The sequence below is a fragment of the Triturus cristatus genome, chromosome 5_1 (genome assembly GCF_964204655.1).
Source record: "Triturus cristatus chromosome 5_1, aTriCri1.1, whole genome shotgun sequence".
NCBI classification, from domain to species: domain Eukaryota; kingdom Metazoa; phylum Chordata; class Amphibia; order Caudata; family Salamandridae; genus Triturus; species Triturus cristatus.
This window is the reverse complement of record NC_140587.1, coordinates 778,521,357-778,545,102: the sequence shown is the minus strand read 5'-3', so window position 1 is coordinate 778,545,102 and position 23,746 is coordinate 778,521,357. Positions and strand designations below refer to the sequence as shown.

At 47.4% G+C, this 23,746-nt stretch overlaps 1 protein-coding gene across 2 annotated transcripts in view; it reads left to right on the top strand.

The window, feature by feature from the left end:
• MIB1 (MIB E3 ubiquitin protein ligase 1) overlaps window positions 1-23,746 on the top strand; it is a 376,461-nt gene that overhangs the window by 64,449 nt on the left and 288,266 nt on the right. For both annotated transcript variants that reach the window (XM_085605778.1, XM_085605777.1), the window contains exon 3: window positions 5,780-5,909. In XM_085605778.1, coding sequence (XP_085461904.1) covers window positions 5,780-5,909 — 130 coding nt within the window. The remainder of the gene's footprint in view (window positions 1-5,779; window positions 5,910-23,746) is intronic.

Genomic DNA, 23,746 nt, shown 5'->3' with positions numbered 1-23,746 from the left:
CTCGATAAGGGGTAAGTCAACTTCCCTCTCTAGGCTGGTTCATGCGTATCGTTGGTAATCAGGATAGTCGTACTGTGCGGTCTGGTACAGTTGTCGTGTCGTGGTTTGCGTGGCAGCAACAGGCAGCGCTGGTGCAGCTGGCACAAACTGTATAGACTGTTGTGAAGCTGGCATGGACTGTGCATGCTGCGGAGCTCCTTGTTCATTCTGATCCTGTCTAGGTGGCCGTGGTCTTTCTTGTGTTTTACCTATGGTGATATTATGTTTCAAAACTGGACAATCATGTACGTAATGACCTGGTTTTTTACAATAATTGCATGTCCCTTTTATAGGTCCTGCTGAATCACCGGAATGTGTCATACCCTTTTTATGTCCTTCAGCTGGAACTGTCTGAGAAACTAGCATTTTCATTTTCGTGTCTTTCATGCGTCTGTGTTCATGTTCTTGTTCCTCTCTAATTCTATTGTGATGGTACTGTAACATTTGTAACATTTGTGATGGAGTGTTACCTTGCCAGGTACTCTCGAATTTTAATACTCTATTCTTTACTTGGGGCAGGGCATTTTCTACTAATTTTGTTACAAACAGATGCGGGTATGATTCGCTACTTGCTTTTAGGCCACTATTTATACCAAAACATTTTTCAAATCGGGCATAGTAATCACTAGTGTCTTCATCTTGCTTCTGCTTACAGGCTGAAATTGTACCCCAATCTTCCTTTTTCGTAGTTAATAAACGTGGCAGTACCTGTACTAATAAACCTGGTAGTGCTTTAGTTTTATCCCCAAGTCCTGCTCCTGCAGTTCGGGCCTTTTCTTCCGCTTCTAATACTGACCATTCTATCTTTTGGTCTCCTACCTCCCACTCTTTTTCCCTGAGTTTCTCATAAATGCCAGCGGGCATCAATACCTTTAATATTGTCATAATGTCGGGATAGGTATACTCTCCCATGAGTAACATGTCTTTAATTTCTCGGTGAAAACCCGCTGGATCTTTGTCATGACTGGGTACCACTTTCTTCATTTCTAACAATTCTATTTTCGATATGGGCGTATATACAAATACGCGCTTAAACTCGTTGTCCTCGCCTTTTATTGGGTGCACTTCTCGTAAGGGATTCTGTCTATCCATGTAATACGTGGTCCTTTCCTTGACGGGCAATGAGACACGGTCTGAACATACAAAAAGAATATACTGCTTTCTTGATTCTAGAATTTCTTTAATTAATTTAGTACCTGAACCTCTCCATCTGTTCATGAGTAATTCAGTCAATATGTCAGGTAAGGGACCAGGGTCCGAATGCTGACTCTGATATAGTATAATGAGTTGTTGAATCATATAAATCCCAGCTAACCGCTGTTCATCTGGGGTGAGATTCAAAAATGTGCGTGCTACTGTATCATCACTATATTTTCCGGGACTGTCCACCCAATGGACAGCTGCCCTGGCTAAATCTTGTTCATCCATAGAATCAAGAAAATGATAACCCCTTCGTTCTCGGAGTAGTTTGTCGGCGGCTTGGAACGAATGCTCGTTAGACCTTATATTAATTATAGGTATTTGGAAATTCCTGTTATTATCTGGACATATCGGACGTATCGGGTCAATAAGACATCTATTATTATTACAAGATCTTCCTCTACCTACATAGGCTATGGTGTCTGACTGTCCCGCGGGCAGTCCTGACCCTTCCTCCTCGCTTTGTTCGAACTCGTCTACCGCTAATCTTTCTTCGTGTAGGCGTTCTATTTCTTTACGGATCTTTCGGCACATGGCTATTATACAATTTTTCTTATCATGTCTACCTTCTGATATATTCTGGCTCCATCTGGTAAGAATTTGCATTGCTTCCGGGTCTACCCCCGGTCGGTCTTGATTTCTGATCACACAATTTATGAGGAAACGTAACAGTTCCCCCTGTATCTCCACTTTCTGGTATTCCATAGCTCTGTTAATACATTCTGGATCTCGCCCTGTTTGGACAAAATGATATATTTTATCTAGATGCGCAGTCATTCCTGGTAACTTCCCTAAATATACTGCGGCTCGTCTGATACGTAATGATGCCATGATCATTTCGTCCTCTTTGCCGGGCACAGGGTCATATCTACAATCTATAAGAAGTTCCTTAAGCGTACGGGCATTTATGAGTTTGGGTGTACGTGAATGTGCTGACTCTTGAAAAGTAAGTTTATTTATTCTGGGTGGCGTAGAAAAAATGTTGCTAGCACCTCCCGTAGCCCCATCTGGGGTGTCAGGTGTGAAAGGATTCGTTGAACGTGACACAGCAACTATAGGTGTGGACACAGCTATAGAAGTAGCTGTAGGAACAGATGCAGAAACAGATGTGCTTGCCGGAACTTGTGACTCGATCTGTTGCTGTAGGGATATGGGTACTGGATCTTGGCGTTGAACTTCCCTGGTATGCGGTCTATGTGGGGCGGAATTAGCATATTCGGGAGCTGCGTCATCTAAATATGAGGAAAGAAAAACATCTTCTGCGGTTCTAGGATGCCCCTTAGGATGTACCTTTATTGGGAATAATGGGGGTGGCAAGTCTTTCGGTATCTCTGGAGTAGCTTTAGGTAATCCTTCGGCTAGAAGGGGATACATACCATTCATAAGGGCATTTCTTTGTCTATCTACTTGTTCTGATTTCACTCGGATACCTTCCTCAATTAACAGATTTTCTCGAACTTTATTTGAACTCTCTTTATTCTTTTCTTCCTGTCGGAGTGCTTTTTCTGTACGTCTATGAGATTCTTTACGCCATAGCTCAACGGCGTCTTTCTGTGACTGTCTGACTTTCCTTTTCCATAACTCTTCCTCGACTTTCATGATGCACTCTGCATCCCAGGTTCCCGCTGTGGGCCACCTCTGACTTTCTGGTAATTCCTTGGTGTAGTCTACCCATAAATCAAGAAATAATATAGCGTCTAAGCCATGTTTATGATACATGAAGTACCCTGGAGTGTCCCTAGGAGGAATAGGAACGGCTTCTTCGAGTACCCCTTTTCTTGTAGTGATCTGTCTTAGTTTCGAAAAGAGCGGCATATTGACAACTGATCCGATACTTAATCTTGAACACACTTAGTACAAAAGCACAATAATGAACAACCATTCATACCACAATATGCAGGACGTTTAACACATTAAACATTAAACATTAAACATTTTTTTTTTAGCCTTTAAAATAACCAACAATGATGATCGTCTGCATAACTAATCACCAAGCATAATTCTTGACAATAACTAGACACTTCGGAATACTTGATATACTGCTAAACAGTACGTATACACTGCTAAAACAGTGCAGACCGGATTTGTGTACCCAAACCCGTCTTGACCGGCACAACCTATGTGCACGTCAGAAATGCCTCCCCAGTAATGGTACTCACCGGGTAGCTTCGGAAACGGAAGGCCTCGGCAACTGAACTTGAACCGGACTGGACTCGACTCGTCGGAAACTGGACTTGACTTCGAACTGGTGGGCCTCTGTATACCTCGGATCTTGCTCTCTCAGCTAGGCTCTGGTCGGGACACTTCGCACTTCTCACCGCCTCGTCTGGGTGTTGATCGCAGCCTCAGTCGCCCCCGCTTGACCGGAGGGAGATACAGGAAATCCTGCTGGTACGCGTTATTGTCCGTCCAGCTGTGGCAGGAGACCGGGCCTGCAACTCACCGCCGGCGCGTGAGATGAGAAAGTGTCCCTGTTCGGGCACCATTCATGTGGTAAATAAAATTCATTACCGGGACTTAATTTGATGCGGAAACATAATAAAATAGCTCAGTAAAATAAGAGGCAGAATCCGTGGTATTAGAGGTTCGGAATGGGCTTTATTCCAATGATCGATTATAATCGGTTGCTCCAAGTTCCATCACCACGGGGGTTCAGGAAGTGAAGTACATACTTTATTGACAAGAAGTGACTTTTATAGATCATACATTACAATGAAGCGAATGCAGTAGGTGTAACAATTGATAAGGAAAATGACGATTCATATGCGTAACCAAAAATGGGTGTAATAAGGAGCAAAAAGGAACATAATTGGTTATGATGTCATATATAGGTGGATCTATAAGATAATACTTGGCATAGATGCGCGCGCAGCAGCATGACGTGTGATTGACGTGCAACTCGGGGGTGAAGGGGACTTGACATTTAGCTCTACATGTGGAGACAAAAAGTCTGGGGGGTCAAGTCAACCTAATCCCAAATCATATCTAACATCCTATGTTTAAAGAACTATGTTATCCACAAAAGAAGGACTCTCGGACAGAATCTATTCTATACTGACTGTGCGTGCGTGTACAAGCGTCTAAGTGTCTACACTAAATGCGAGGGGGTAGGAATATTCCATGGTAACAGGGCTATGAATTACTTGCATAAAGACAGAGAAGCCGAGCCATTGCTCGGTAGCTGGAAGGATGTTTACTTAAACTACTAGACAGGAATGCATCGGCTAAGGAGTGAAGCAGATAATTCGAAGGTGAAATACAAGTTCTTGGCAGAGAATAGGCTGATGTCAGGCTTCGTGAGCCGCGCAGAGAATGAGACAAAGTTCATGGTCACAGATGCAGGCTCAGACTAGAGTTTTCAGAAGTAGAAGGCAAGGAGAGTTTGATGACAGAATCAGGGCCTACTTGCCTGGACTGTAAAATGGCATAAGTGAACCATATAAAGCCGGTGGCCTTTCGTACCTAGGAATGGAATATCCGGCCTATTCTTGGCGGATCTGACAGAGGACATGTTGACGGTGGACGCACATATGTTTGCGTCTTCATAACTGGAACTGGAGGGGACATACATGTACTTGTGATTCATACATGAAACCGTTGGGGTCCAAGATAGGGGACATAACTGATCAGAAAAATCCATATTTCCACACTAGATTGCTTGTTTCTGGTCCAGGGAGGACCTGGCTTGGTAGTTCGGGTGGACTGTTCCCATGTGGCACAGGGTCAAGACTGATTTGCATATGGCCAGGTCTAAACTGGGGTGGCATGGTGCGCAAAAGAATGATGGATTTAACCCAGATCTCATGACTGGGGGTGAATGTTTAGATTTATTCTACATTCCGTCCATAGACTGTGTGTCTTTTGCGTACTAAAACATTAACAAGTACCATGGTGTGAACTTTACCATTATGGTGCGGAATGTGAATGATTTCAGTTCATTATGAATGTGTGAATGCTTGCAATATTTCATAGAATCTGCAATGAGAGGGTCCTAAGGATCCATTGTATAAGCATATTTGGTAATTTTGGTCGATTCTGTGCTCTGTCTCCAAGGTCCTCTTTGTAATAGTAGAACATCTTTGCTCTAATATTGAATATTTGTTTTCACTTAAGTGTTAGCAATTGCATAGTCTCTCCAAGTCCTCAATTAGGTTGTTTCATGTATGACATTTTTATGCCTTTGATTTGGATAATGTGCTTTGCCAGAGCCTAGTGTTTGCTAGCATGTATCCGGTCATTGCGATGTCTATGCTTGTGCTCTTGAAGGTTGCCAAACCACGCTTGTGGGTTTTCATTTTCATCAGAAGTTGATACATTTCGAACTCGTAATATTATTCTCTGCAATATTTTCCCTCTATAGACTTGTATTCAACTGAATGAATCCAATGCTGTGCATATTGTACAGTATTGCAGGGCACTGGGAATGACCAACTAATGCAATTTATTCTCCTGCTCTTCCTTTTACCAGCCAAAATGTATGATCAATGAAGACCGATTGAATTCGATTCAAAGGTACAGTGCTTGTTTTTTTTTATTTTAGAGTGCTGCTAGAATCTCGACGAAAATCAAAGAAAATTACAGCAAGAGGAATATTTGCTGGTGGCAGGGTGGTGCGAGGAGTTGATTGGCAATGGGAAGATCAAGATGGTGGAAATGGGAGGAGAGGAAAGGTAAGACTAAATTGATAAGTCCAGTTACAGAAAGCAATAGCACTTTATAGATGACATATTATGCTGTGTTTAGTGATTACTGTGTTGTCCTTTCAGAACCTGGTGGTTCTTACAGCTTTGTGTGAGCTTGACTTCTTTGTGTGCTATAAGTGGCACATTTTCAGACTATGCATCGAGAGGTTTGAGGCAGTCAGTAAGACGGTGATAGCATTTATCGCTATAAACGAATAAAAGGGCTGTTCATCTAGTGCTTGGTGTTTAACTGTGTCTAACTGTTTCCCGTAATGGATACAGCAGTGAATTGAAAAAAAGTTTTTTGTTTGCTTTGTTAGTTGCATCACTAGTTATAGAGACAACCACTTTAAAGAAAAAGTAAAAAAAAAAGGTCTGTTATGGCGTGGAGAATTACCATTAGCACATAACAGCCGCAACAACCTCCTTATGACAGTAGAATAATACTGCAACTCCGATTATCTCTTTAACATACTCTGTTTTTCTGGGTATGTACTTTCTAGGAACCTTCTTGGGTGGAAGGGAGCTAGACCCCTGACCCTCGGCCATGGATCAGCTCCTTCCTCGCAGCTCCGCCGTGCTGTCCTCTGCCTGCGGTCCCTCCCAGGCAGGGTTCGAGACTGCACCTGCTGGTGCCGGTTGCCGGTACTGTTTTTTTCTCTCCGCCTCTCCCTTGCATTGTGCCCTTGTATTTTCTGTTGTGATCAGTGTGTTATTGTGACATTATTTGTATTTTATTCCATTTGATTTTATCCCTGCTTGACTCCTCTGTGTCCCCCATTCAGTCTGCCCTCCCGCCCACTCCGCTCCCGCCGCACCTGCCTCCCAGCTGCTCCTCCCTCCCCCCAGCTGCTCCTCCCTCCCCTACTTAATGGAGACCGCTGCGGGGAGCGCAAGCGAGACCCCTGACCCTCAGCCAGAGATCAGCTCTCCCCCCGTAGCTCCGCTGTGCTGTCCTCTGCCTTTGGTCCCTCCCAGGCAGGGTTCGACACTGCACCTGCTGGTGCCGGTTGCCGGTACTGTTATTTTCTCTCCGCTTCTCCCCTGTATTGCGTCCTCGTATTTTCTGTTGTGATCAGTGTGTTATTGTGACAATGTTTTTATTTTATTCCATTTCATTGTATCCCTGCTTGACTCCTTTCTGTGTCCCCATGCAGTCTGCCCTCTGCTTTCCTGCCCACGCTGCTCCCGCCGCACCCGCTCCCATCTCCCAGCTGCTCCTCCCTCCCCTACTTAATGGAGACCGCTGCGCGGTCGCGCCACTGGCGCGCCGAAGGAGCGCCTAAGGCAAGCCAGTCAGCACCCGTCCGCGCCTGGACTGTGCCCAGCGCAAGACCCCCTGGCCTCCGCCAGAATACCTGACGCCAATACGACGCCAACATCCTCCACACACGCCACGCCGAGCGAACATCCACCTGCTTCCAGGCCACCCCGAAGCTCACCCTTCACCTGCTGAAACTGCAGCTACACCAGCCAGCGCGCACCTGCACGTCCTGCCCATCCCACCAAAGCAGGCCACAACAATCTCAGATGCATACTACTCAACACCTGCTCAGTTCACAAGCACGCCATCTAACTCTGGGACCTTCTCGATTCATCCTCCCCAGACATCACCTTCCTGAGGGAGACCTGGATGAACGCCTTCTCTGCGCCTGACATAGCTATAGCCATCCTGGACGGCTACAAGATCATCCGCAGGGACCGAAACAACAAACCAGGAGAAGGAATCGCCATCGTCCACAGGAACACCGTCAGAATTTCAACCAACACCGAAGACTCCCTCCGCATGGCCGAACACCTTCGCTTCCAGATCCACGCCGATCACAACACCACCCTCAGAGGAACCCTTGTCTACAGACCCCCGGGCCCCTGACCACAGTTCAGCGACTCCATCGCTTACCTCATCAGCACGCACACCCTCGCCTCAACAGACTACATCCTCCTCGGAGACCTCGCCAACCTCTGACTCAAACAGCTCCTCACGACGTCCGCCAAAAGGACCTCCTTCAAGGAACGCATCGACAACAATGCACACAGCAGCAAAGAGCTCTTTAACACTGTGAAAGAACACGCCTCCCCCAGCTCCAACGACATCCCGCAGTCGCAAGAACTCTGCAAGTTTCTGGCAACCTTCTTCCACCGCAAGTTCGCAGACATCCAGGACAGCTTCGACGCCCAGACACCAACGACAGACGCCGACACCCCCGACTCCACGCCCACCAAACACACTGACCTCCTGCTCTCCTGGAACAACGCCAACGACGAAGACACCATCAAAATTATGAACACCATCCACTCCAACTCGCCCTACGACCCCTGCCCCCACCACATCTTCAACCAAGCAAGATCCATTATCGCACCACAACTCTGAAATATCAACAGCTCCTTTGAAACCGCCACCTTCCCAGAGAGCAGGAAACACGCCGAGATCAACGCCCTACTCAAGAAACCCAAGGCGGACCCAAAGGACCTCAAGAACTTTCGACCCATCTCCCTGTTCCCGTTCCTGGCAAAGGTCTTTGAGAAGACCGCCAACAGATAACTGACCCACTTCCTGGAGGAGAACAACATCCTAGACTCCTCCCAATCCAATTTCCTCAGCAATCACAGCACCGAAACCGCCCTCATTGACGTCCCCTACGACATCAGGACCCTGCTGGACAACAGCGAAACAGCGGCCCTCATCCTCCTGGACCTTTTGGCCGCCTTCAACTCCGTCTGCCACCACACCCTGTGCACACACCTCCACTACGCAGGGATCCGTGACAAAACCCTGAACTGGATCACCTCCTTCCTCACCGGCAGAACCCAGAGAGTCCGCCTCCTCCCTTTCCAATCCGAAGCCACCACGATCACCTGCGGCGTACCCCAAGGATCTTCTCTCAGCCCGACTCTTTTCAACCTCTACATGGCACCGCTCGCCAACATCGTCCGAGTGCACCACTTCAACATCATTTCGTATGCCGACGACACCCAGCTGATCCTCTCCCTCACCAAGGACCCGGCCACCGCCAAATCCAACCTACACGAGGGAACCTATTTTTTTAGAATTGATTGGAGACTTCCTTTTTCTTTTTAGGTCTCGCCTGAGTCAGCGCGTATGCGCTGAGCGACTTTTTGTAAGGGGCTTCAAAAATCTGCCCACAGGCTCATGCGTGTGTTTTTGTTTTCGTCACAGGCTATTGGCCTTTGCGGGCGTCTTTCTAGGAAAGACAGCCCGCAATTAGGCAAAGGCGGGTGCATGTCCCGCCTTTGCTCCGCTCACGGCCTAATGCTTGCGGTTAACTGCACGGGCGCCATCTGTTTTGAATTATCGTGCCCAGACGCGTGCACAATAATTCAAAACAGATGGCTCGCTGTGCCGCGCGCGCACCATTTGCGTTCTTGTTTCCCTTACAGCGTGTTACGAAGGAGGGAGATCATGAATTGAGCGTCAGATTTTGGCAGCCGAAGGTCAGATTGTCCCAGCTTGTACATGGACGCAGGCACACATGCATAGCCAGTTCCAAAGGAAGAGATCAAAGAATGAGTACCAGAATCTCCTAGGATATGTTTTGCTGTCCTCATGCTCAAGCATTAACTAGGTGCCGAGTATGTTTGCCATTCTAAATCGCATGGGGTTCAGCCCGCTTTTCATTAACCGTATCAAGCTGTTGTATACTTTGCCGGTGGCCCAGATAAGGGTGAATGGCTTATTATCTGATCCCTTCCCGATTTCATGTGGTACCAGGCAGGGGTGTCCACTTTCTCCCCTGCTGTTCGCTATCGCGATGGAGCCCCTAGCCGCCCACGTTAGGCAATATCACACAGCCCGTGGCATTGGCTTTAGTACTAGAAGTCTGCTCATCTCGCTCTATGCGGATGATGTGACATTATATATCATTGACCCCGAGGAAAACCTTGACCCGGTACATAGAGAGTTTATCCGTTTTGGAGGGCTAGCCGGCGTCTCGGTTAATTGGACGAAGTCGGTCGTGTTCCCCCTGACAGATGGCACACCTCGGGTGGTATCTGAATTTCCATTGAGATGGGAAGCTGAGGCAGTCAAATATTTGGGAGTATGGGTGAGTCGGGATCCACAGGAAATTTGGAAGCTAAATTTTGGTAGGGCGGTTACCTGACTTGAAGAAAAGGTTAAAATCTGGTACAAAATGCCACTTTCCTTAGCCGGGAAGATAGCATTAGTCAAAATGGTTATTTTACCCAAGTTTTTATATCGGTTTGTTAATATCCCACTTCCTCTCACACAGCACTTCTTTACTACCCTGAAATCGCAGTTGATTGTCCTGGTCTGGGCCGGGGGACACGCTAGGGTATCCTGGGACCTATTGACTCTCCCGCTGAGACAGGGGGGCTTAGCGGCGCCTGATATGGATTTATACGCACTATGCGCTCAGGCCTAATTTTTGCGTTATTGGGTTCATCCGACGCCCTACCAGCCCCATGTGGCGGTTGAGATCAATGCCGTTGCCCCTGTTCCGATTCAGGTTGCGCTTTATCAGACCCCACGGCGCCCACACAGGGACATTGACATGGCTACGACGGGTTTGCGGAGAGTTGCGTAAAAGAGATGATGCTCCGCTTCTGTACGCTCCTTCCATCCCACTGGCACAGAATCCAATGCTGCCCTGTATTCGTGATGGGGTCAGTAAGGCCCTCACTCATGACCTGAACCTGCACACGTTTGCTGATCTGTATCCTGGTAACACGTTCAGGCCGCCTCCTGAGTCTGGTGCAGATAAGACGGTATCTTTGGCAGAGCTATTCTTGTATCATAAACTGCGAGCAGCGTTTCGCGCCCTATGGGATGGTTTCCCTACAGCTCCTCCATCACTACCTGCACTGGAAAATGTGTTGAAATTTCCTTCTCCCAAAAAACTCATCACACGCATATATACCCAAAGGCAAAACACAAACCCATTGGCGAAGCCTAAATCCCTCCAATGCTGGAATAGCGAGCATACCACTCCACTAACTGAGGCCCAATGGGACTTTTGCTGTGGACAGTTGGCTGTACTCTCCCCGAAATATAAATTGCTGTTGATCCGATGCGGACATGCCCCGGCCTCCTTTTTAGGTCTCGGCTTGCGAAGGCTGCGCTAGCGCAGTCTCGCTCGCGAGATATAATGACTTGGAGAAGAGGGGCTTGAACCCGCCCCTCTTCTCCCCTCTTCTCCATTGGCTGGCCTCTTGAATGCTGGCCAGCCATTGGAGAAGAGGTTCGTCACTCCGAACAGGCCCCGTCCTTTTCGGATTCGGGGGCGTGTTTTTTGCAACTTTTCTAATTATCTCCTCCAGCCAATGGCAAGAGGAGAACACGCCCCCGAATCCGAAAGCGCCGCTGCCTTTCTCCGAGGCATTTCTGCTTCGCCTCGGAGAAAGGCGGCGGTGTGCTTGTTGTTTATCAGATGGTGAATGAAGGTTTGATTGCATAGAATGGGCCAGTGACTTACTTTCACTTGTTGTTTTGTCCTAGCCAGAAACTAACGTAGCCGTATTGATTACAACTGCCTGGCTGATTGCGCACGGTTCCCACGTGTGTTCCAGTATTTAATCCGCCCTAATTGCACATCTGTTGACTATCATTCACAATTGGCAGCTTACGGGGCCTGAAGCCAGGCCCGTGAGTGGTTTGTTTCACTGCCTGGCGGTATCCGCTGCACTCGCAGTCTTCGCCGAGGGGTCTAATTATAGCCCCGCTTGAATGGGTTTTAATTCATCTTACCTTGACACCCTTCATTGGCAGTGTCCCTGCGTTCAGCAGTGACTTCGCATCCGCCATCTGACCCCGGTGTCTTCCTTGGAGCCCCTCATTGTCAGGCGAGACAGAAGGTTGCACTGGGAGAGCGGGAGAGAGAGAGAGGGGAGAGCACGGCAGCGTTAGGGCTCCGGTGGTGGCTTATGCTGCACGTGCGTTAATGTGCGTCTGCGCGTGCATCGGGACCCCGCTATCTCGCCGTCTCTCCACAATTAGCAGAGTGCAGAGGGGCAGCTGCTGATAAAAGCCCCCTGTCCCCAGCTACACTAGCTCTCATAACGGACCTTTCTGAAAATACCCAAGAATGATTTTTAATGTGAAAATGATTTTGCTTTTGTAAAACACTGATGTAACACCATCGACGTTCACAAACTCTGAATTATTTTTTCAGATAATAACCAATGTATTATTTTGGGGGAACAAAATCAACGTTCACCAATTCAAGTTTTTTCTAAATAAGGTCTCCTTTTTGGTTGATTTTTATGTTTTTTAATTGAGCGGTCGTACCCAAGCAGGGTCGTTCTTTACCGTGGGCCAGCTGGGCCCATGCCTAGGGCGCAAGCTTTCAGAGGAGTTCTGGAGCTGGCTGCAGCAGTGTGTTAACCACTGTTTCCGAAGGCTTCTGGTACTGTGTCTACATTTTGTGGGGTTTTCTTCTCCTGAATCTCTTAACTCTATTCCCCTCACCTTTCCCCTAACCTTCTATTTCCAACACACCAAAAACTCTACTTTCCCTTGCTTCTCTGCCTCACTTTTATAGGGGTTGGTTGGCTGGACCCAAGGAGGGAGGGGACTGCGCCGACGCTGGCGGGAGTTGGGCAGCGTGAAGGTAGGAGAGGGCTGCTTTCCTCCCTCCGGAGAGGTCAGCGGAGGGTTACCAGGGCAGAAAGGAAGCGGGGCGGACCATGGCTCTCTTCCTCCCGTGCGGGCTGCTCCGGAGCCTCCGGGTGGGCTTCAACCGGCCCGGGTGGGAACAGGGGCTGCCTTCCGACGCCGCCTGGAGGATACACTGGAGCAGAAACTACAGCATGGGTGAGTGCGCCGCGAGGCTAGAGGGCGACGGACAGTATGACGAGAGGTCCCCCAACATCCCCACTAGAAAAACACGCAAAGGGAGCACACTTGCTCATAGTATCAACACTACTCCCCCACTGACTTCAAATAATGACTCTAGCTAACCCCATGGTTCCAACTCATACCTAGGGTTGTGTGTGTACATCACTCTGTGGTCAGCGCAACTCCGGTTCCACAATGGATGCAACAAGTTTGTTTCTCTAACAGCTGCCGCTTCACCTCCTCAACTTAATCGTGTGGTGGGCTCCCTCCTCCCAGCACAGAAGCGGAAGAAGGTAGTATCGTACAGAGCTACCCACCAACGGAGCATGGATCTCCTCACGGATGCTCCCTTCCCCCACCGCCATGGTCTGCATTTAGTCACGGCGCTTCCTCTAACACTTCGCTGCCCGTGGCCACGAACACGGCGTACAGCCTCTCTAGTACCCAAACGAGAAGGGCTGCGTGGAGGAGGGGCGTGCGCTGTGAGGCAGACCCAACTTCTCTCGTGTTTTTGTGCTTCAATCCTTGTTTAACGTGTGCGAGCTATTCGTTTGCGAGGTTTGAGTTAACTTTGAGTGCATGGAAGCGACTTTATTTGCTTTCTTTCTGCTCGCCGCAGGGACGTTCTCTTCTCTCATTAACTGCTTATCTGTTCCTTGAAACCGGCCTCGGGGCTTCCAGGCACCCTTTGGGTTGAAGCTCTGCTGCCACATCACTGGGAAGCCATGTGAGCTGTTTACCGCTCTGTCTACCCGCCTGTATGGAGATACTCGGTAACGTGTCATTTAGTGGGGGTTGCAACTGGTCAGCCCAGATGTTTGACAGCGCCAGCAAGGGAGATGGAAATAACTTGTATTTTTTCCCAGTACTTGATACCTAACGACAGCGTTTCGACTCGCTGTAACTAAGCATGTTTCTCCCTCAACTTTGTTGTTACCTAAGCTTCTCAGCTACCCCGCCCCATCATTTTACTAAAGATTTCAGGAAGGATGTGGTAGGTTCTAGGGCTGTGCGAGTCAAGTGCTCTAAAAATACGGGCTTGACTAAAAAGCATAGACCAAGCATAATGTTATTGAAAGCAGTGGGTCCGGAACTCACTACATCACTCACTCTCTATCTCTCTACCTCACTCTTTCTATCTCACTAACTCATTTTCACTGTCTCTTTCACCACCTCTCTCTATCTCACTACATCACATCACCACACTGCTTACATCTCACTACCTCACAACATCCCTCTCCCTCACTACATCACTGTTTCACTACCTCACTCTCTCTCTCACTACATAACTCTCTCTACCTCACTAATCTACTCTATCTCACTACCTCACTATCTCACAACTTCTCTCTCTCAAAACATTACTACCTCACTCTCTAGCTCACAACCTCACAACTTCACTCTCTCTCACTCACTACCTCAATCACTCTCTATCTCACTACCTCACTCTTTCTATCTCACTAACTCACTTTCACTCTTTCACTACCTCTCTCTCTATCTCACTACATCACAACATCACTCTATGCTTATATATCACTACCTCACAACATCCCTCTCCCTCACTACCTCACTCTTTCACTACCTCTCACTCTCTATCTACCTCACTCTCTCTCACTACCTCACTCTCTATTTCAAAACCTCACTCTCTATTTCAAAACCTCACTCTCTATTTCAAAACCTCACTCTCTCTCTCTATCTCACTACCTCACTCTCTCTCTGCTAATGCAATAGGTATCACATATGCAAAAAAAAAGCTAATGCCAATAGAAATGACAATGGCATTTATTTAGGGATACAAAAATGATTTAAAAAATGAGCAATACCAATAGCTCTACCTATAATATTGCCGAGACCATTGCATTGTAAATGCTTGTTGCATGTGGCATGGGACTGCCCACAGATAGCAGAATTCTGGTCCACAATTTTTATAGCAACGAACCAAATACTTGGCAGGTCTGACACTCCAACCCCAGAACTGGGCCTATTGGGGTATGTAAAAGATACTCTGCCTAAGCAACGCAAATTACATGCTCTCTTATTGCTCTTTGCTAAGCGACAGGTTGCACTACACTGGGGGAGAAAGAGGGTGCCCTCATTCAAGGGGTGGGTAAATGATGTGACATATGGTCACACGCAGCTGAGCACATTTTGGGAACTTATGCCCCTGTCCTCACGACCCCGTGACATATGGGAACCTTTTTTGACCTGGGCTCAAAATCAGTCTGGATCTTCGATACTCGCACACACGGAGGCCGACGCAGATATGATGGGCTATTTTCACTATGTTTGACTCTCCATTGCCAGTGGGTGGAGCCTGCCTGTCTCTTCCTGGATCATGCACCCTCCATAGCCTGTTGGATTGCATTGTGTTCTATATTGTTGATATGTGCCTGAAGTCGTTGTCACTGTGCCTATTTTGAAGTGTGATGGGGGCGTGCCCCTCAGTGCCCTCCCCGCACCTATGGAATTTATTGATCATGACTGCCCTATTCTGTACGCTATTGTAACACCATGCTGGCTTTTGTTGCTTGGTATTCCTCTTGTAGAAAACTCAATAAAAAAAAATATAAAAAATAGGTGCCAAGTATGGTGCATGGAAATGTTTTGTTGTGTAGCACTCGGGCGCCCTCCCTTCCACTGCCCTACCCCCGTCAGACATGCAGGATGATTAATCGGCCCTTATTTTACCAATTGACCGGTGTTCGATCAGACTTTCAGTTTGCAGTCTGTTCAGATATTTGCGATTTTCTTTCAGAAGCTCCGTGAAATTATTTTATCTAGTTGGATTAAAACAGGGTTGATACAAAAAACAAAGCAGAGTATGAATATTTTAGTAGTTAAATGTAGTGTTTCTATAGATTCAACCACCTCCTAGTCCATGCATGTTTGGAACATCGCCACCTTGTGGTCAGGACTGTTAATAGACCAATCCGCTGCAACTAGCACATACTAGGAGAACTTTCGTAGCGGATGCCCAGAGCGTACGCTTCCAACTCACTTAAAAGTATCAAATCCTATTTTTTTCTGGTGTTCCCTCCTTAGTGAGCCTCGAATGCTGCCATTCTAGGCTTGCATTGGACACAAAGTTCGTACAGCTGTTCGTAGTGCGTATATGATGTGTGTGATAATATTGCACTGCTGAAGCTTGTGGTTCATCTAATACGTGTGTGAAGGGAATGCTGCATTACTTGTGCCCATTGTGTGTTTGAGACGTTTGCGTGAGACAAGCATGTACTGCTGTATCATGCAATGTTCCGTTTCTGTGGTCTGTGTACAGGAGGCTGCAATGCTAGTGTATGTGGTGTGTGCGGGACACGTTTTCACTGGTGACAAGTGATGGTTTTATACCTTGTGTGAAAAACGTTGAATTGCTACTGTCCGTGGGGTATGGGGCTGCTAATGGGAGTGAAGCGTGCACTGCTGTAACATGCAATGTACCATTTCTGTGGTCTGCGTACGGGAGGCTGCAATGCTAGTGTCTGTGGTGTGTGCGGGACACGTTTTCACTGGTGACAAGTGATGTTTTTATACATTTTTTTTTAGAAAAGTTGAATGGCTACTGTCCGTGGGGTATGGGGCCTTATAAGTGTTTAGCCATGCAACAGTTGATGTTGTTGTACCAAGGATATTGTGCTGGATAACTAAACACTTATAAGGTCCCAAGGGCGAGACCTATTGGCTTTGCCAATGCTTGTTCCTTTTTCTATGCACTGCCTTACACCACCACCAGATTAGAGGCTTATAATGGCAATAGTTTGTCGCAACAACCAGTGCTCGATTACGTCTAAGTAATTCAACATCATTAAGCACACAGAGAATCAAAAATTGCAATTCCAAAATGATAGTGACCCCAGTACTTACAAGAGCTCTTCCTCCACCTTCCATCAAAACCCCTCAGCAAGGCCATATTGTACATAGTAAGGGGACCTCTTCTGGTCTACATTTCAAGCATTTACTCCTGGTAACTAAACCCAATATTTGCAGTCGACATCTGTTGCAGTAGACCTGATGCAGCACTTTCAGTTGGATTAATCTCAGACTAGTTTGACTCTCTTCTTCCCTCAAGTGCGCCAGTAGTGCCCCCACTCTGTGTCCATTCATTCAATTTTCTGTTAACGGTACTTACCTACTTTATAATTTAGTTCCATTTTGGATTGTTTAGTTTTCAGCCTTTTCGAAGATCTTGTACATAAAGTTGATGTCACATCCAAGTTCTTGAACCTTATTTTGTCAGGCATGGTGTACAGAAGCTATATGTTTGAAAGTTTGAGGTTTTTGTAATTTGAGTGTTTTGTAATTTTCAGTAAGCTTTCCTATTTTATCTCATCTTTGATTTTGTTATGAAAATGATGTGTCCTGTTCAGACATCTTAAGTTATGATGTTACTATACGCAGCATGTACTACAACATTAACCTGAAGGTGCAGGTAATTATGCGCTGAACATAACGCTTCACTAATTACAGGCCCTGCAGATTTGTAAAAGTATGCTTGGGTGCTCATTATTCAAGAAATTTACACACCCTAGATTCTGTTAACAAACCTTCGACGGATTTCTTTAAATCAGATTTTTAAGGTGCTTTATAAGAAATGTTTGCAATAAGTCATTCTATTTTGCTGCCCGTGCACAAACTTCATATATGATGTAGTTACAGTGGAGGTTAAAAAATTAACACTCAGAAACAATATCTCTTTTTACATTATTTTTTTTTCTTCAGTCAAGTGGGCAGACTACCAAAATGAGTTTTAAATTGTCCGTGCAGAGTGCCTTCTGTAGAAGACTTATCATAAACCTTTGGGTGCAAAAATGTAACCAGTTCTTTTCCGCCAAGCATTTAGAAGTAGTACAAAAAGGTAATGTCACAGTGGAAAACCTTCACAATTATATACAAAGCCAGAGAAAAGAATTATTATTTTGATCCAAATTAGACACCACCATATTAAGTCATTCCATAAATGGTTGTGAGTTTATTTCATCACAATGTTAGATTATATCAAATCTTATAAACCAAAATGTATTTCTCAATTAAACATTTTTGAAGAACGGGTGCTCAAGGGAAGGGTGGTGAGTGCATGAAAGGGATAGTGAAAGTGATGTGAAAAAGGATAGTAGTGTACATATATAGATCATCAATCAATATTTACAACCTATCCAGCCCGATTCCTGGCAAATACATGAATGATAGATCATAATATAATGGATGCAGATATTAAATCTGTCATTTGTTGTCTGAACACAAACAATATCGGTGTTTCGACCCCTCAGCAGAACAGCAAACTTTACGCCTTGGGAGCGGGGTCTTCATCAGGACTGGGGTGAAGGAAGTGAAGGGCACCTAAGGACAATGGGATGAGATTAATATGGTGGTGTGAAAATGAAAAACGTATCGATAAATCATAATACGGAGTAAATTACCAGGAAAGACAGCAAGAGGGCTTCAGGCTGAGTATTCCAAAGCTGGACCTCGTGGGCTTCTAAAAGAGGGGGTAAGACAGAGACAGTAACACTAGGATCTAGATTCAAACTAGTGAAAAGGAAAGGGAGTATCAGGACAGAGCAAAAAGCTCAAAGAACTTACTCAGAATATTCACGGTTGTTTGTGGATTACGAGAGGACGCCAAGGTTGATCAGTAACCTCTGGCTAGAAGCAAAATAATAAACTGTGTCAGATGGGTGTACATATCACAATTATTGAAGCAAAGTGATTTAAAAAGGGGAGTCCACGCTGAAGAGGCTCAGTGTCAAAAGCTTACAATATAGATAATGCTGGCAACATGCGCTGCCTATGCAAGCAGGAAAACGTGACTGAGCTAGAACATAATTTGGCTGTGTCGAGTAAACGAGAGAGCGAGCTAAAAACGCTCCGAGTCCAGGATCAAGTTGGCAGAGTTGCTAACAGCACGCGCCACTCACGAGCGTAACTGAACTTAAAATGACTGTAGATATGACCTCACAGCCAACAACAGAAGACGATCTGGGCGAATCTGACAGTTATTTAGGCAGCACGTTTATATAGAGAGCGCTTCAACCACAATAAGCGGGAGCACGCAATCAGGCCGCTCTAAGTGCCGTGAGAAGGCTCGGCTTACTGGAAACGTACCTGCTGGCTGCTGTAGAATTCCGTTGTATCAGCTAACAACGTGTCAAGGTAACGGGCGAGGGTTTTATGCCCGGGATAAAGCGTGCACGCAAGGCACGTCTCGTCTGAAAGCAGATCGGTGGATTTTACGACCTATTAATTAACGGACGGTGACACGGGGATTTTTCAGCATGAAGGAAATGAAAAACTGTCTGCAGAAAACAGCGCACATTATCTTTAAGGAGAAAGGAATGAAACCCAATGTAATTCCGCTCAAATCATTGCATTGCAATGATAAACATTCACGTTAACGAAACACATTGAAACCGTGTGTGACACAGCTTTTTTTTTTTTTTGGAGAGAAATGAAAAAACTGTCTGCAAAGCACACCACACAATATATAAAGACCAAGGAATGAAACCCAATGTAATTCAGCTCAAATATTTGCATTGCAATGATAAACAAGCACATTATAGAAACACATTAGACTCGTGTGTGAGATATCCAAAATTATCCAATAAATTAACAGTTTCCAGTTGGTTCACACAATGTAAAAAAACATTTTACTATGTGTGGATATGGGCTCTCAAGTAAAGGGCTGTCCAGTTCAAAATGCTGGCGCACAATCTGAATTCACAGGGGCCCGGGGCCATCGTTCGCTACTTATTGGTAACTTGCGGCGCATGTCGCCGAGGTCCTCAACCTCCCTTTCATTTGCTGTCGGGGCACTGGTTCCAGGAACATTTCGGACGTGCGCCCCCGCTAGTCGCCCCTATCCGGGTGTGGGGCAACTCGGACCCAAATGGAGGCCTATGTGGCGGCTCTGAAGGCCTCCCTTGGGTTCTCCCCCGTCCCTGGAACGTCCTCGGGGCCTCCGCTACTTGCAGGGTCCCCGACGGACTCGCAGGTGGGTCTTCCCCCGGCGGTGGGTCTTCCCCCGGCGCTCAATGAGCCCTTGCCCTCCAGGGGCGTCGGAGATGTGGTGCCTTTAGGGCACGGCCCGGCTGGGTCCCCCTCTACGACCCATAGCACCCTTGCCGCGCCGCATAGTCCCGTGGGGCTCTCTGTGGCGTGGCAGGTGGTTGCTGGTGCTCAGAGCCTTGCTTCCAGCACACCTCTGCCTTCTGGGCAGGCGGCCGCCTGTCCGGAGCAGACGCCGTTCCGACGCCGTAAATACGCCTCCCCGGCTCCACCTCCGCTCCTTTCTTCGGAGTCGGAGCCTGTTGTAGTTGAGGCTGAGTCTGCGCCGGGGGCTGGCATCCCCATATCCGGCCCCATCTCCTTCTTCGGAAGGGGAACTTGTCATAGATTCTGCGCCGGACGGGGCCCGACTCGACGCCGGACGGAGTCGAGTTGGCGCCGGCTGGGGCTCAGTCGGCACCAAATAAACTCGTTTTGGTGCCGCATCGACGCTGGGTTGTTGACTCTTCTCCGGGAGCGTCCTAAGAGAGTTTGACGTCACCCTCACGCCTGGCTACGCCGAATGTATTCTTGCCTGTGCCCCCCCCTTAGAATATGTGGACCCGGCAGGATCCCCACCTCCTCAGGAGCCCCCGTGCCCGGCAGGCTCCTCGCCTCCTCAGGAGCCCCATCAGGACCCCCATTCATCAATGGGGCTCCCCTCAGTTGGGCATTGGTCACACCCTCAGTGTTTTGGGAGGGTTACCTTACAGCACTCACCTACGGATGAGCTGCTGTCCCCTCCACTTAGGGCTACCGAGGCTGGAGCGGCTTTTCTGAGAGTAGTCTCCTTGGCCACTCGGATTTTGAACATGCAACCCCCTTCAGCGCCCTTGTCTGAGGACCCTCTACTTGATGTCCTTCACCGTGGGTCAGGGAATGTGGAGCCGCTTCTGCCCCTGGAAGCGTCTCTTTATGATGAAAAACAAATACAACAAAAAAACAGTAACCCCAGCACACATTTTTTATAATGGGATGACAGCTGTAGCAATAGTATGTCACGAAAGTACAGGAAATCTTGAAATAAATTTTCAAATATCCTTTATTCTTCTTTTTTGTTTTTTTTAATTAAAAACAGGCCATACAGGTAATAAGCCAACATGTGTTTCGTCGTAAGCTGGGGAATTAACCCGCGACTTTTTCAAGGCTCCTGTATTCTATGCTCAGTTCTTTTTTTAGTGTGGTGATAATTCCGACCCACACGATCTGTAGGTAATTCGTTGTACCTAAGAGTCAAAAGCCAGAACACAAATCTGGTCTGGTGTCGTGAATGGTGCTCTCGTCGTGTATCCCGACGGGTTCTCGAGTGCGAGAGGGTTACTGTTTTTTTTGTATTGAGAATGTGACTTGTTGCATTGATTTGGGAAGGTCAGTGGTTCTCCCCACCTTTCAGCACCATTAAAACACGTATTAGTGTGAAACCAGATAGGGAGTGAACTCACCCTGAGAGCGCCATCTCCCCTAGATAGTATACCACTGTCCATTAGTAATTACCGGTCTCTTTATGATGCCCTATTGTGTACCTGGGTTCGGCCGGCTTCCGGTGAAGCGGTGGCTCGTTCTGTCTTGCACCGCCACCGTCCTGCTCCGCATGATCCAGTTTGCTTATTTGTGCATCCTGACGTGCAGGGGTTCATTTCGCAAACTGCCTTCCCTTCCTTACCCCGGCTAATGCTTCCTCCCTCCCGGGAGTCCAGATGGCTTGAGTCATGGGGTCGGAACATCTTTGCCTCCACTAGTGCTGCCCTACGGTCCCTAAATACAGTGTGTGTCCTGGCTTGGGCTACCTCTGCCCTGTGGGACTCTGCAGAGTCTCTGCTCTCCACCACCACTGAAGGCGCTCGTGTTGACCTCCTTCATCTTCTCCGGGATGGCCGTGATCTTGCTGAGTTTACGACCCGCTCTGCCTTGGATACTGCTGGGTCGGTTGCCTTGCGGCGCCATGCTTGGTTGCGGGATAGCGTCTTTCCGGAGAATATCCCGGAGCGACTTGTTGATTTACCCTTTGATGGGGTTTTGTTGTTTGATGCTCACGCCGATTCAGCTGTTCAGCGCCTCCTTGCGGGCTTTCGCCCTCCCCCTTAGGCCTCTATTCTTCAGGCGTTTGTTCTGGGGTCGTCCCTTTTCATTTAGCATCCCTTAGATGCGTTATGTGTTTTAGGCTGACAGTAAGCCTTAGGTCTTCTTTTTGCATGGTCGGGGGTAGTTACCCTTTTATTTAGCATCCTTTGGATGCATTATGCGTTTTGAGCTGGCAGTTAGCATCCTGTGGCAGCGTGCCACAGATTGTTGCACCTGGTCTTCGGACTGTGGTTTACCCTAAGAGGTGTTCCCCGTGTTGGGGTGTGCATACTCCGTGTGGGGTACTTGTATGCTATTGTATAGCTCTGCTTTATGTCAACTGGGCCTAAAAGATCTCTTGGGATCTAGGTGTCACCTGGTGCTTTTATCTGCCGTTGTACGGTGCTCAATGTTGTGCATTGGCTCCTCTTCTATACGTCATGGGTCATCTTGCTTTTTGTCCTCATTCTCCTCCTTGGGGGGTTTTTACAGTGTTTATCACACTTTCAATGCAGATACCATCTGCCATTAATGCACTGTGTGTTCTTGTGCAACCATGTTGCATAGTCGTGGCTCGTTTACCTGTCTTTGCTATATATATTTATATTATGTATATATACAAGTTACATGGGTACTCTTCGTCTTTACCTCTCTTCGAGGCTGCAAGGTCTGGTTCAATGTCTCCCTGTGTCAGGGCACTTTTCAGTGATAAATGCGGATTGTCAATGAGGTCCCCTTTTTGTGTTCCACTTACTGGAACGGTTCCCTGGTTTTGCACTGCTCCCTTCTTGGTGTTCCGGTACAGAATGTTCTCTCTTTTTCTGGCCAGGGTTACTTTGCTTCCAGTCGGAGGGTGTGGTCTAGAATTCTGAGATTCTTCCTCCGTTTCTACGTCTTGGTACTTTGGTGCCTCTGCTGCCCCTTCCTTAGGATGTTCCTCCTTCATTAGGTATCACCCTATATTATGTTATATTAGCTGTGCATGCGGGACGGCTCTTCTGATGTCAGTCGTCCTAGGTCTACACCCTGCATATCTGTATTTCGTGTGTTGGTTCTCACCTTAGTCTTCACGCTGCCTGGTCGGGCAGTCTTATGCTTACTTTAGCTACGCCACCTTGTGGTCTCTGTGGCTGTTTGCTCTGTGCATGTTTCTGTGGTGGCCCGCATCAGCGTGCTTCAGATTGTTACCGTTCGCCCTGTCCCCCCTTTGGGACTGGGTGTGCACTTGGTGTGTTTTTTTGTTTCTGCCTGCGCTTCTAAAAGCATTGCTGAGTTCTACCTCTTGAGCTTTGGTTCTTGGCTGGAGCCTCTCTGGCCTTCCTTCCGTGGACTAGCCTGGTAGGCTCTGATTGCATGTCTTCATGTTTTTTTTTCAACCTTTGGTAGGTGTTCACATGGCACGCCATTAAGCTGAGAGTGGCCCTTTTTTTCCGCTTTCTCGCTTTCTTTTATTCTGGTATATGGCTGGTGCCGTTTCTACCTCTCATGCTTGTTCAGCTATGGTGTAGTGCCATTCTGGCACTTTTGGGGAAGTCTGCATCTCGTTATTTCTTGCTCTTTCGAGCTAGTTGGGTTGCTGTCTGGCTGTTCTGCCACAGCCTCCCCCATTGTCCGTCACTCTGTTGCCGGCTCAAGTGCTTGGTACTTTTTGTTGTCTGTCGCAGATCCCCCCCCTTGGGGTATGGCTATGGTATCTATTCTAAGTTAAGGAATCTGCGGCTAGATGTCTCTATCAGATGTAAGAGTTACTTACCTTCGGCAACGATGTATCTGGTAGAGATGTTGTCTAGCCGCAGATTCCTTAACGCCCATCCAGCCTCCCTGTCTGCGATTACCTTACCAAGTGGGGTTCTCCACTGGCCTCTTTCGGTTACCATGGGTTTTTCTCTCACGTTTGCTCACATTGCTGAGTCCC